At 54.2% G+C, this 13,204-nt stretch overlaps 1 protein-coding gene across 1 annotated transcript; it reads right to left on the bottom strand.

Annotated features, from left to right (window-relative positions):
• Positions 1 to 400: 400 nt before the first annotated feature.
• On the bottom strand, positions 401 to 7,749 carry TEKT3 (tektin 3). The gene is made up of 8 exons (XM_048323985.1): positions 7,628 to 7,749; positions 5,962 to 6,561; positions 5,354 to 5,437; positions 3,810 to 3,880; positions 3,454 to 3,597; positions 2,051 to 2,273; positions 1,368 to 1,522; positions 401 to 705 (listed from the first exon to the last, which is right to left on the bottom strand). The coding sequence occupies exons 2-8, from the start codon at positions 6,535 to 6,537 to the stop codon at positions 474 to 476; spliced, it is 1,485 nt and encodes a 494-aa protein (XP_048179942.1). The 5' UTR covers positions 6,538 to 6,561; positions 7,628 to 7,749; the 3' UTR covers positions 401 to 473.
• Positions 7,750 to 13,204: the final 5,455 nt, after the last annotated feature.

Here is a 13,204-nt window from a genome sequence, read left to right as displayed (position 1 = left end):
GCTTAAAATGCACATTTTTCTATTTTAGGAACAGCACAAACTGCAACTTTTTCCGGGACAGTTTGTGTGTCTTCTGCTGCACCATTAAAAGTCCATCATGCATGTCAGCAGTTCATTATTCTGACAAGTGGCTTTACTTCCCCTTGTGCCTTTTCCACATCACACACACTCCAAAGGAGGAAGATGCGACAGTTTTTCTCCTGAAAACACAGACTGGAAGGGCAGGGATGGGTCCCCGTGGGTGGATTTGGTGACATACAGGATATTTTCAGCTCCTTCCTGGCACACAGTGAAAGAGAAAATACCAAGGAAAAAAATTATCCTGGTAACCCAACAAACAAAACGCTCATTTAATTTCTGCCCGGAGTTTACATCAGGAAATGACATCCAAACACGTTTGTGAAATTGCAACAATGTATTGGCAAAGAAGCTGAGGGAAAGTGGGAACGTGTCCCGCCGTCGGTGCAGCGCGCTCAGGTGAGTCCTGCGGAGACGTACCCCAGGATCTGCACGGTGCTGGGATAGCTCTTGCGCATCCCCATGCAGCGCTCCTGGTCGATGAACAGGGAGTTGTTCTTGACCACCAGGTCGTGCTCCAGGACGCCCTTGGAGCGCACCAGCATCTGCAGCATGTCCTCGGAGGCCCGCAGGCACTGGTGCAGGTTCCGCAGTGTCTCGTTGATCTCGTTGACCTCTTGGACAAGGCTGGAAAACAGCAGGACCCCGTTAGAGCCCCACCACGGGGCGGTGCCCATCCAGATGGGCCCTCTGGGCACAGGATTTTCCCCATCAGCACACCCAGGCTGAAGCCAGCGCCCCATTCCTGGTATGGGAAAGCCAAGGGCAGAGCTCCTCCCGACCTCCATTGGGAGGAATGGAGAAGTTTGTTCCAAAGCTCTGGATATGTTCAGCCACATCTGCCAGAGCAGCTTGCGCCACTGGGAACAGGAATGAGCAGCTGTGGTTTCCCGTTTCTGTTTGGGTTTGTGGCTTTGTTGGTTCACCCTCCTGGATTTCCCTGTGCAGGGGTCCTGCACAGGATGCACACACAGCAAATAAGGGCTTATCCTTCAAAACTGAGCACATCCAGCTGCCTGGATGAGACAGGAGAGAAGATGAGGTTTACCCAAGTGGGAAAATTCCAGCCCCTCATGGGGTGGCATCAGGCTGGACCCGGCCGTGGTGTCCAGCCTCCGTTGCAGGTGCAGAGCTCTCCCAGCACCCAGAGGCTGGGACACCTGCTCAGTGCTTTAGATTCTACCAGGGCACTCATGGAAGGAATATTTAGGGGAAAAAAGCAAATTTGTCATGCAGAGATGCTCCTGAGTGACTCCCCAAGTCCTGGCAGCCCTGAAGCCTGGCTGTACCGGATCTGGGCAGCGTCCCGGCACAGCTCCACGTTGGGTCTCCTCGTGCGCTCATCCAGCCGGGTCTGAGCCACCTTTAACTGAACCTCTTTGTCCCTTATGGTTTTCTGGATGACTTGGATCTTCGTCTCGATCTGGAAGATTTCCTGCCGTGTCTGGGGTGAAACAGAGACGCGGGTATCAGTGAAAAGATACCTTCTCAAGTGATCCCATCATTCCCTTTTCTCTGTTTGTGCAGAAAAAACCCAAGTTCAATAAGCAGCCCCTGGGCTCAGGCCACCGTTGCTCTGCCACATCAAGGCACAGATCCAGCAGAGTTTTCAGGGAAAATGTCTTTGCTCTTGCTGTCACATCAGAGATTTAGGAGCAGAGGAGGTTTAGGAGCAGTGATGGATGTGTCAAATTACCAGCTTCCCAAAATTGCTGCTTGCAAGAACTGATCATCCATCAGCTAACAGAGGGAAAGGTTTTAACGGCTCCTCATATAAGGATGTGGCATCAGCCCCCAGTGCTGCAAACTTAACCAGTCTGAGGCCTTGCCAGGGAGCTTTCCATGAGTCCCACTGGCCCGAGGCAGGTCCCATCACTGATCTGGCAGAGCAGGGCAGGGAGCCCACGGATAACTGCCCATCCCTCGGGAGGAAGTTGAGTGGCAGAGGCAGTGCCAGGGTGGGGTCGGGTACCTTGGCCAGGTGTGTCTGGATCTTGCTCTTGGCGTTGGCGGTCTCGGTGATGCGGCTGGTGAAGGCGTCGTTGACTTTGCTGAACTGCCGCCACATCTCGTCGGCCGTGCCCATGAGGAGGCTCTCGGTGCTCGCGCGCAGCTTGGCCGAGGTCGCGCGCGCGCTCTGCGAGCGGAAGATGTTGTTGTCCGTGAACCTGGCCCACGTCTCTGGCACCGAGACCCTGCGGGGGGAGAGGACAGGCCCTTGGCAAACCCGCACTGCTGAGCCTGGGTGGAGATTGATGCAAATGAAATCTGCGCCCTTAATTAAATTACATAGAAGTGAAACATCTGGACCCCGTTTGTTTGATGATATTTATCAAATGAGGGCATGTTCATGAAGACAGCTTGTGAAAGCTCAGACAAACAAAAGATTGTCCCATAAAAAACAGAGATTCCAGTCAGAGCTCCTATTTACACCTTCGAGGCATTAAGAGCCAAGGAGTTCCCAGCCCCACGAGGACACACACGTCACAATTCAGTCAATTCCTTTTGCTCACAGCTCATCTCAGTCTCCCACTAAACCGAACAAGCTTTAGATCCCACTCCGTTCCCTGTCTGTGCATTTGGGATGAAGTTCCTGCCTGTGCAGTAGTCCAGAACAAGGTCAACAAAAGACTTAAATACCACATAAGCTCCATTTAAAACCTGCTGATTCTCGGCACATTTTACCCTCCTCTGAATTTTAGCCTCAATCCTTTGCAATCCATTTGCCTGTTTAAATGTGTCTGAGCTCTACTGTGAATAATTATTCAAACTATTAAAAAAATGGTATCAATCTGTGCCTCTCCATAAACCTCATGGGTGTGTGTGAGCAGATTTATTCTCTCAGCCCTTTGCCACTTAGGGCATCTCTCTGTGAGCGCTGGGTTAGGTCACTGTTCATTTACTGCAGAGCCAAAGCTGAATTCCTGGCACTCAAAGGCAGCTGAACTCTGTTGCAGGACCACGCTCTCACTTCTTTATTTTCTGGGTCATTTCGGCTCCCTGCCAGGCCCTCTCCATGCAGGGGTGAGCCCCCAGACTTTCCATCAGTGAGGAGCACTCAGGCAAGCACTGACACATCTTTGAAAATATGCATGAACTTAATGAGCTGTGCAGAGGTGCTGGGCTGAATTTGTTTGCAGGTTAAGCTCTGAGCCCTGATCTAATGTTTAATTAGCTCGGGCTCGCTTTCGCCTGCCGGGTGCTCAGCATCCATCTGAAAGCAGAGGGTTCTTCTCCGCCTGGAGAGACCAGAGGGAAACGAGCCCTGGAGGTGGGTGTCTCCAGGAGGGATGGATGTGCCTTCAGAGTGGGCCAGGAAATCCCAGCTCCCTGCCCGGGACAGGGTCTGTGCCCGCCAGGGCCCCCCGTGCTCACGTGGCATCGACCCTCTCCACGCCTTTGTAGTAGTGGATGCCTCTGGAGGTGTTCTTCAGCTGGTAGCACTTGCTGTCGATGTGGTGGCCCATCTGTTTGTCAGCCAGGTCCTTCTCCAGCTCCTGCCGGGCCTCCTTGTTGCACCTGGAACACACAAAGTGCAGGCCTCAGTCGGGATGGAGGCGTGGGATGGTTTCCTGCCCATCCCATTCCCCTGCAGCTCCCGGAGCATCCCTGCCTGCCTCCCGTGGAGCCTGCAGGGCTTTGACCGCAGGGAGCGGGGCAGTAGGGATCTGCTGGGGGCCACGGCACAGCTGCACATCAGCCCTGCAGCGGGGGCCCAGAGCCCTCCTTACATGAGCTGGCAATTCACGGTGTCCAGGCACTGCTGTAACCTCTCCCGGCAGGACCTGATGGTCTTGATTTCCTGGGCGAAGGCAGAACAGACCCCATCAGCCTCGGTGCTCAGACATCGGGGGCACTGCTCCCCTCGGGCCTCTCCAGCCTCGCACACAGCGAGGGCTCCCCTTTCCCCCACAGCAAACAGGGGCTGCAGGAAGGGCCCCCCAGCCCCAGTGCTTGTGCAGCTGAGCCATGGCCAGGCACCAGCAGGGGACAGGAGGGGGCTGTGGCCATGGCCAAGGTCTCTGAAATCACTTCCAGGGTGGATTCCCGAGTTTTTTCATCTTGACATCAATGGCCAGGGCTGCTTGGTTCCATCACAGGGAGACAGAGCCAGATCCTGACCTGATGTGAACAGGCACAGTGATACCCTGGGCCAGCAGTGCCACGCATCCCCATCCCCAGTCCCAGGGCATTTTCCTCCCCACAAGAAATCCCATCCATATGGGACAAGAGGACTTTGGTGTAAATCCCCAGTCAGTTCTAGGCAGGGTTCAGCTCCCCTGGAGGAAGGCTCGTGCTGCTCTCGGCTCCCTTGACTCCAGCACAAGCCTATTGCCCCCGTGAAGGTTTCCAGAGGCTGGTGAGCAGTGCTCCAAACCCAGGGATTTTCAATCCTCCTGTCTGCAGGAGCCAGCTGAAAGCACAGCCTAAATGCATCCCAAACACTTAAAAACCCAAATGGCATTATGGAGATACCAGCTCTGATAAATTTCCTAAACCCTCAGGACTTTTAAATTAATCATTTAAATTTTCAGGGCCTGACTCATAACAAAACATCTTCTAAGAGAGCAGTGACTTCACAGGCCCAGGGGCTGCAATTTCCTTCCCAGTTTTGTGAGGCTTTTGCAGTGATTCTGTTTCGCTGTACCCTGCATTAGGATCTCATTTGCTGTGCCAGCTCTCCTCATATTTGCTTTTAATTCATGATTTAAAGCAGCCTAGATAAAGGCAGGCAGGAGTGCAGGTTTCTATGATTTCTATCAAATCCATTGCCTGAGCACACAGAGTGTCAATCCTGCTGCAGCCACACTGCCCTGAGCAGAGCAGAGCTGGGGGAAGTGGAATGAGTACCTTTTATTAGCCCAGCTAATATAGCTGGGGAAAGCAGACGAGCTCAGGCACACCCTGCCCTCTCCATCTGCGTGTGTGTGTAATATATAGAATGTGCTATAGATACAGAGACAGATCAGATAAATAAACAGAGGTCTGTGCTGGCAGGACTCTGAAAGGCAGGGCCATCTCACAGACTCCTCAAAGAGGGACAGAGGACCCTGATAAGCCACACAAACCTGGCTGGTTTCCAGCTCTTCCCTCCTCTCCCATGGACACGCTGCTGAGTGGGAACACCAGCCCCTGCCCCAGCAGGTTTGGAGAGTTGAAGAATTTAGCACCTCACCAGCGCTGAAGAGCCAGTGAGGGAACAGGGCTGCCAAACTTGTTCAGGGGAGTTTAGGTAAAAATAACTTTGGCACACGATGTGTGCTGCCAAACTTACTGTGATGAGCTGTTTCTCCACATCGTCATTGACCAGGTCGATGCCCATCCTCTTCTCCCGATTGAGCAAACACTTGTGAGCGACCTGGTGGGGACATGTCATGACATCAGTGCTGGCTGCAGGGGCAGGGCTCCCTGCAGGGACAGTGCCCATGTCAGGGAATGCAGGAAAAGAAAATTCCGGTGGGCACAGGGATGGCAGCCTGGGAAAAGCTGCCCGAGGCAGCTGGGTGAGCTGACAGCAGCAGCCGAGTGCAACTTCAGCACGGAACCAGTGGGAGGGAGCCCACGTGTCCCTGGGCCACCACAGCTGAATGCAGGGACCTGTGTCAGGCTCGCTGTCGACCTCCCCAGAGCCTCGTAGTAAGACATGGCCTTCTGTGTCCCAAACCGGGATTTTGGATAGGGAAATACTTGGTTAAACAAACACTGCAGTGATGTGCTCAGCATGTGCTGGAGGGGAACGCAGCAGATGCAGGGGATTTGTTTACCACTGACTCAACTAATGGGCTCTCCATGAAAACTTTCCAGTGTTACAGAGCTGGGATGAACTTTATGAGAGGTTTGAGTGGCTGCAGATGTTTGGGCTGGGGGCTGCAGGGTCCCTACCTGGAAGGGGCCCTCGGTGTCGGCCAAGGCTCTCTCCAGCCGTTTCTGCATGTCCATCAGGGAATTGGTCTCCCTGATCATGGCATCCAGCTCGATGCAGAGCTCGGATTTCCAGTACTCTATGTCATTGACGCGCTCTCCCAGGTTCTTGGTGCTCTCCCCTTGGGTCCTCTTGGCCTGCTGGTACACGTCCTTGATGGTGCGGGTCAGGTCAGCCCGCAGGCGCTCTGCGTTGTGCCGGGTGGTCTCCGACTCCTTGTAGTTGGTCATGTTGGACCTGTGCCAGTCATCCAGCGAGTGCCGGCTGAAGATGCCGTTGGGTCTCTCGGAAATAAAAGGAACTATCTTGGTGGGGGGAAGCCCCGGGAAGCTTTCAGTGAGGGGAGACAAGGTTGGGTTGAGGGCAGCTGCTTTGTAGTAGGAGTTGGGCATCCATGGCATGCTGAAGCTCTCAGGATGGTAGGGAATGCGGTTCTTGTAGCTGGTGGTCATGGTGTTGGTGGACGGCAGGACCTTGGGAGGTGGTGGCCGTGGCTCGTTAAACTTGGCTTTTAAGGGATAGCCGTAGAGTTCCATCCTGGAATGCAGCTGGTGCGGGTCCTGCACAAAGGAGGCAGAGGAAAACTGCACTCAGAGAGTTCCTGTCCTTGTGGAACCTCTTACAGCAGCACCCGACTTGTGATGGGACCAGCCCTGCCTGGGGCACCCACACAGCCCCTAAATCTCCTGAAGGTAAATCCCCCCTGACAGCATCCCAAGCATTTGGATAGGGAGGGATTTGATACCAGCTTTGTCCTTGGTATCTTGTGTCAGGTCTTGAAATGAGGAGAGAAACAAATCACGGCTGCTAAAGAGGATGACAGATCTCACACCTTTGTTTTCCTTAATTCTTTATTTCCTATTATTCCTTCATTTTCCCTGTCAATCTAATGACCTCCCCTGAGAGGGTGGGCAGGCCCTGGCACAGGGTGCCCAGAGCAGCTGTGGCTGCCCCTGGATCCCTGGCAATGTCCAAGGCCGGGTTGGACACTGGGGCTTGGAGCAGCCTGGGACAGTGGGAGGTGTCCCTGCCCATGGCAGGGATGGTCCCTTCCAACCCCGGCCAGCGAGTCTCATCTCAGGATCCAGCCTGGCCAAAGGCTTTGGGGTGGGCAGCGGGACACTCGCAGCCTCAAATTCAGCACAAAAGCTTTCACAGGTGTGACTGGCTCCGAGTCAGTTTGGCAGAACCGAGGATGAGACGTCTGTGCTCAGCTCCAGCAAACGCCCCTGCGAGTGCTGTTCCCACAAACCCGTCACTCCAGCCCTTCTGTCCCTGCTGGGGACAGGCCACTGCCATTCCCTGTCTCCATGCCACTTACTGATACCTGGGGAGCAGCAGCTGGAGAGGGGGAGATGCTTTCCCTGGCTCCCACCCCTGCGAATAAATCCTTCCCCTTCAGCCACTGACAGACAAGTGTTTAAGGAAGAAAAAAGCCTTGGGAATGGACTGGATTACTTTTCCACACACTTCCAGCTGAAATAAATGCCCCTGTGTCCCCTTTGGGATAAGCCATGCCAGGATGAGAGGTTCCAGTCCCCGTGGACACGGGCACACCCCAGGAGCTGCTGAGCGCCCAGTCTGGGATATGGGGGGATGGAGGAGGGTTGGGGCTGAGGGCAGTACCGGCTGTGCTGGTGGTCCCTCCCCGTCAGGCACAGCTCCCCCCTGGCTGCGAGTGTGGGGTGAGCTCAGGGCTGGGGGTGCCTGGGGGTGCTGCTGCTCATCACTGGGTGCTGTGGTGGTGCTGGCACTGCCCGGCTCTGCCCGGACCCGAGGGGCAGCACTGGCACAGGGCCCCGTTGCTATGGACGGGGGGTTCCGTGGCCAGTGACTGTGTTCTGGGGGGGTTCTGTGACAGTGCCCGGGCTCTGTGACCCGTCCTGGCCATTGACCCGCCCTGTAATGGCCACAGCAATGGCTGTTGGGCAACACAGCGTGCTGGGTGGGCAACCTGGGGCCAGCAAACACCTCCCAGGGCATCCCAGTTCCTGCCCTAAACCTCCTTCCCTGCTGGGCAGCTTTGTGCAGCCCCTGGGCAAGCAGGGGCAGGTGTTGAGTGGCAGGGTAATGCTCGTGGCCACCTGGTTTAGGTGCAGGTTGCCCTGCAAGGAGCATGATCCTTATGGGTCCCTTCCAGCCTGGGATATTTTATGGTCCTATGAACTCAGGGCTCTCAGTGGACAGCCCGGTGCCACCCTGGGCAACCCAGTGTCCTCACTGGTGCTCCTGGGCCAGCCAGAGCCTCACTGGGTGGGTGGGTGCCCCAGAGTGGGGGTGCTGGCACCCCAGTGAGATGTCCCAGGAGCCCCTCCCAGCACCAGGGTGACAAGCAGCAGTCACCCAGTGACACTGGGAATACTCCTGGGAATGCTTTCCCGGTTATCTCTGGCTCTAGCCTGGGAACAGGCAGACAGGAGGAGCTGGGTAGGGATGTTGGGGGTGAGCCCAGGCACTCCAGCTCATCCAAGGGGGTCTCTCCCCAGCTTTTGGGAACACCATTCAGCTCTGCTGTGGCAGCTTCCTTGTCTCACTTCATCCACAGGAATATTTTCATTTTCCTCATTTCCCAGCTGTGTCCACGGCTCATCAAGTACCCAGGCTGGTGATTCTGCCCTCTCTCAGCCACCTCAGTTTCTCCTGATTCTCCCAACTCCTGCATCTGCAGACTGGGACTGCACTGAGGGGTTTCCCAGGTCCTGGTGGTGCAGTGACCCCCTGGCCCCCCCTCCTGGGCTGGGCTCTCTGGGCAGCTCTGCCCCTTGCCAAGGAGGGACGGAAAATGAAACCCAAAGTGCTTCGTGTACACAGAATGCAGCACATCTTCATTTCCCTTCTAGCGCACATCCTGCTTCAGCCGGGTGAGGAATCAGCTTCATCCACCTGAAACAAAACATTCAGCATCTAAGTTGGTTTTCCTACAGCCAAACCAGATAACATAATTGCAGTGAAAGCCAGCCAAGCCCTGTCCCCCAGCAGGACACCAGCCCAGCTCTCTGCTCCCTGCACGCTCCCAGCTCCAGCTCGGCTCTCACGCCCTGCCCGTGGCTAATTCTGTTCAGATGAATCACTGCCCGACCAGGGACACCACTGATTGTGGGAGGCAACCACAGGGCTTTTGAAGTAACTGCAAAATTAGGCAATAATAATTTGATAATGCTGTAAATGGCCCACGGTGCACAGTGAAGCCCAGGCAGGACCCTCCGGGGCAGCGCCACAAGCACAGGGACAGTGGGGACGTCGCAGTGGGCCCAGCTTTGGCCCCACCAGAATCACAGAATATCCTGGGCTGGAAGGGACCCACAGGGATCACCCAGTGCAGCTCCTGGCCCTGCCCAGACACCCCAAATCCCACCCTGGGCATCCCTGGCAGCGCTGTCCCAACGCTCCTGGAGCTCTGGCAGCCTCGGGGCCATGCCCATTCCCTGGGGAGCCTGGGCAGTGCCCAGCACCCTCTGGGGGAACAATCTATTCCTAAAATCCAACCTAGACCTCCACTCACACATCCTAAAAGCTGCAAAGATGAGGAGGAGAATTGGCACAGGTAAAACAGTCAAATACCACAAGTGCCTCTCAAGTAGCGGCCAAGTGCACACAGTCTGTGATCCCAAAGTCCCAAATCTCTGAGTGCCCCAGTGAATTAAACAGGCTCTTTACACCCCCACCATTTATTATAGTAATTAAACCTGGTTCCTTAATTCTGACTACAACAGCTGCAGCATCACTAAAATTACAAATTGTCCCCACCCAGCTGTGCTGGGCCGCATCCAGTTCGGGTGGACACGTGAGGACACAGCTTGTGCTGAAGCCTCAACCAGTTTAGCTCAGAATAAAAGAACAAAACCATGTGAGCTAATGGGAAGCAGAGGTGCCAGTTCTCAGCACGGCAGCCCAGGCTGGCCAGGCTGACCAAACTGGAATTTCAAGGGATACATTTGGATACCTGAGTACAAAATCTACTGCCAAGAGCTGTTGATCTTTGTGTCACAGCTCTACATTCTGGCTGTCTATTAATACAGCATTACACTGGGTCAGGAGCTGCCCTGCTGAAAATACCCAGACCCAGATCCTTTATAGCATCCCCTGTGAGCCTGCACGTACCCAGAACAGCCCAGTCACAGTCTTACTCACGTTTGAATGTTCCTCTGTCTCCCATAAATGCTGCACCTGCCTGAAAGGGATCCACTGTTTATTTATGGAACCACAGAACCCCAGAGCGGGTTGGGTTGGGAGAGAGCTTGGAGCACCCTGGGACAGTGGAAGGTGTCCCTGCCCATGGCAGGGGTGGGATGAGATGGGCTTTAGGTTTCCTCCCAACCCAAACCATTCCATGATTCTCTGAGATGATTTTCACCTCTGAAATGAGGCTCTTAAGAGAGAGAAAAAGCAATGAAGAGATCAAAAGTAAACCAAAAGTAGACCAAAAGTAGGCTGGCAGCTGAATTATTCAGTCTAACCAGAGTAGTATTTGACTGAGCTTTCCAAACAATAAATGTGGCATGAATAAATCACCACAAATCCCCCCCTGAGCTCTTGTGATGAGTCACAACCAACAAACCACAGATGCTCAGGGCAGGCTCTGCTCATCGCCAAGGTTAAGCCTGGGATCACTCCTGTAATTACAGCACTGGTGACCTCAGAAGATGTCATCATTTACTGGTGATGTTCTCAGCAGTGCCCAGGAACCATCAGAAATAAAAAAACTGAGTTCAGGGAGAGCCTCCCTGCAGCCTCTTCAACCCCCCCTGGGCTGAGGGAGCTCTGGGCTTTGCCCTCTGCCTTGGTGGCACTGCACAGTCCAGGGCAGTGGGGAAGGCGTGCTCTGAACTGCATCCAGCAAACAGAGGGGCTCTCACACCCTAAAATCACCCAGCTGCACAAACCAACAGGTGTGGGAGCAGGAGGAGACAGCTCCGTGCACCCCTGGACTCACAGCCACACAAAGGGTGCAGATGTTGGCCTGAGAGGTGAACACAGCCCAGAGCAGGGGGTGCAGAGCCTCCACCACAGCGCTGCCCCTGGGATCTGACAGGGGAGAGCCCGGGCGAGTTTGGCCCTTCCAGCCAAGCTCACACAAGGTCACAGTTTGGGGTCACATCCTTGGCACACAGAAAAGGCCTCGTGAAACCATCCCCAGCTATTTTCCTTTGTAGGTCCCACCTTGCTGTAGCCCTTGATCACCAAACCTTCCACCCACCCTGGGGCTGACTCCTTCCCAAGGGCAGGCAGAAACTGCTCCGATAACTGATGGAGGAGAAAAAGGGAAATGAAACCAGTTTCTCTACATTTACCTTGAAATATCCCACCTGTGAAAGCGTTTAACCATGTGCTGTTTATTAACATCAGCCCCATTATTTCAAGGCAGTTTAAACACAGAATTTAAAACTGAGCCCCAGCATCTGAGGTCTCGGAGTAGCAGTGGATGGCTCTGGTGATTGATGCTGCACACACGCTTTTGTGCTCAGCTGCAGTGAGTTATTGGTGGCCTCTCCTTGCCTTACACACTCCTCATTTCAGAGCCAGATGTGAAATCAATTAACACACTGAGAGGGCTCTCTTTAAGTCTGTGGGGCTTTTTATAGGTTACTGTTTATTTCTGGACCTCCTTTCTTGAGGTGAGTTTTGGCAGACAGCCCCAGGGCTGGTTTATGTCATGACTGGCCATTGTTTAAAGTTTTTTATTGCTTTGGCAAAGGGCTTGCATTGGAAAAGGGAGGCAGAGTTACTCTGGTTTTTTTCCTGTCATAGTACTCAGGCTGTGATTCCACAGACAGCAAAAGGATCAAAACGTCTGCAGAGCTGATAGGAACAACCTCAGCCCCTGCTCCTCAGGAAATAGTGAGGGCTGAACACAATCCTGGTGTGGAAGGGCCCAGAAAGCTCCTCTGGAAAAAACCCAAACCAGCACTCATGGAAATTGCTTTAAAAAGAAAGAAAGAAAAAAATCACAGAATGGTTTGAGTTGGAAGGGACCATAAAGATCCCCTAGTCCCAACCCCCAAAAATCTCTCCCCTCACTTTTCAGCTCCCCATGAGCACAGCCCAGGTGCTCCCTCCATGGGTATCCCAACACCCTTCCCCAGCAGGGGATTTGGGAGGGGGGATGTGCCCTGAGCTGTCCCCTGGCACAAGCAGGGGATGTTCCACGTCCTTTTGGTGCTGCTCAGGACATGCATCCCCGTGGCAGAGGGTAGAACTGGATGAGCTCTGAGGTCCCTCCCAACCCAAGTCTTTCTGGGATTCTGCGATGTGCCCGGGGGACCTCAGAGGCTGCAGCCAAAACACAACAATTTAAATTCCAGCTGCTTTTACTTCAGCTTCCCAAAATCCAGGTGGCCTCGGGTGGTTTGTCCCTCACAGCAAACCAAGTGCTTGTGAGCAGAGTTGGCTTAGAACCCCGCCCAGGCTGCACTTGCCTGATGTGAACCCCTCCACAGAGGGATCCCCTACAGAGCTGCTGCTGCTACCGATGAAGCAGTAATTCCACATTTCAGCATCACTCATTATTTAGGATCACCTGAGGGATTGTCTAACTCCAGACAGCATTTCCTTTGATCAGATTTGGCCCTGAGAGCTCTGATAAGCCCAAAGCCTGTGTATTTAAGAGATGTTTTGATTTGTGATATGAAAAACTCCAACTACCCTTAGGTGCTGAATAAGGACAGCAAAGCAGCCGGGCTCACCTGCCCGAATACTCAGCTGGAATGAGAGCCTGGATCTGAACTGTCCTTTCCTTTTGGAGAATTTGCTTTTCTTACCATGGAGGATGCCTGGCCCCCATGGCTGCCCCAGCCCCAGCCCCAGCCAGGATGCCAGGCTGGATGCCCCATGGAAATGGGGGCTGGATGCCCCATGGAAATGGGGGCTGGCTCTGGCTGCACTCCCAGCCCAGCCCTGAGCTCCGGCCGTGGGGCTGGGGACAGCGGTGTTCTCTTCGTTCCGAGCGGCAGCAGCGCCGGGCTGAGGAGCACGGAGGATGTTTATCCTCCAAAACAAAGGGAAACCATTCCCACGTCGAGCTGAAAAATAATTAGGACAGCTGCGATCAGATCAGATCCTGCAAATGACTTGGTATCATTTGTCAGGGTTTTTTGCTAGAAAGGGCAGATCAGATTTCCCAATAAAGGCCCTTTTCCTCCCGCTGCCAGCGCCGTTCCTGTGCATCTGTCCCTCGCTGTGACACTCCAGCAGGAGGAGAGGCTC

This window comes from Corvus hawaiiensis, chromosome 19, assembly GCF_020740725.1.
Source record: "Corvus hawaiiensis isolate bCorHaw1 chromosome 19, bCorHaw1.pri.cur, whole genome shotgun sequence".
Lineage (NCBI taxonomy): Eukaryota > Metazoa > Chordata > Aves > Passeriformes > Corvidae > Corvus > Corvus hawaiiensis.
Note: the sequence above shows the minus strand (reverse complement) of the source record. Positions and strands in the feature narration are given on the sequence as shown.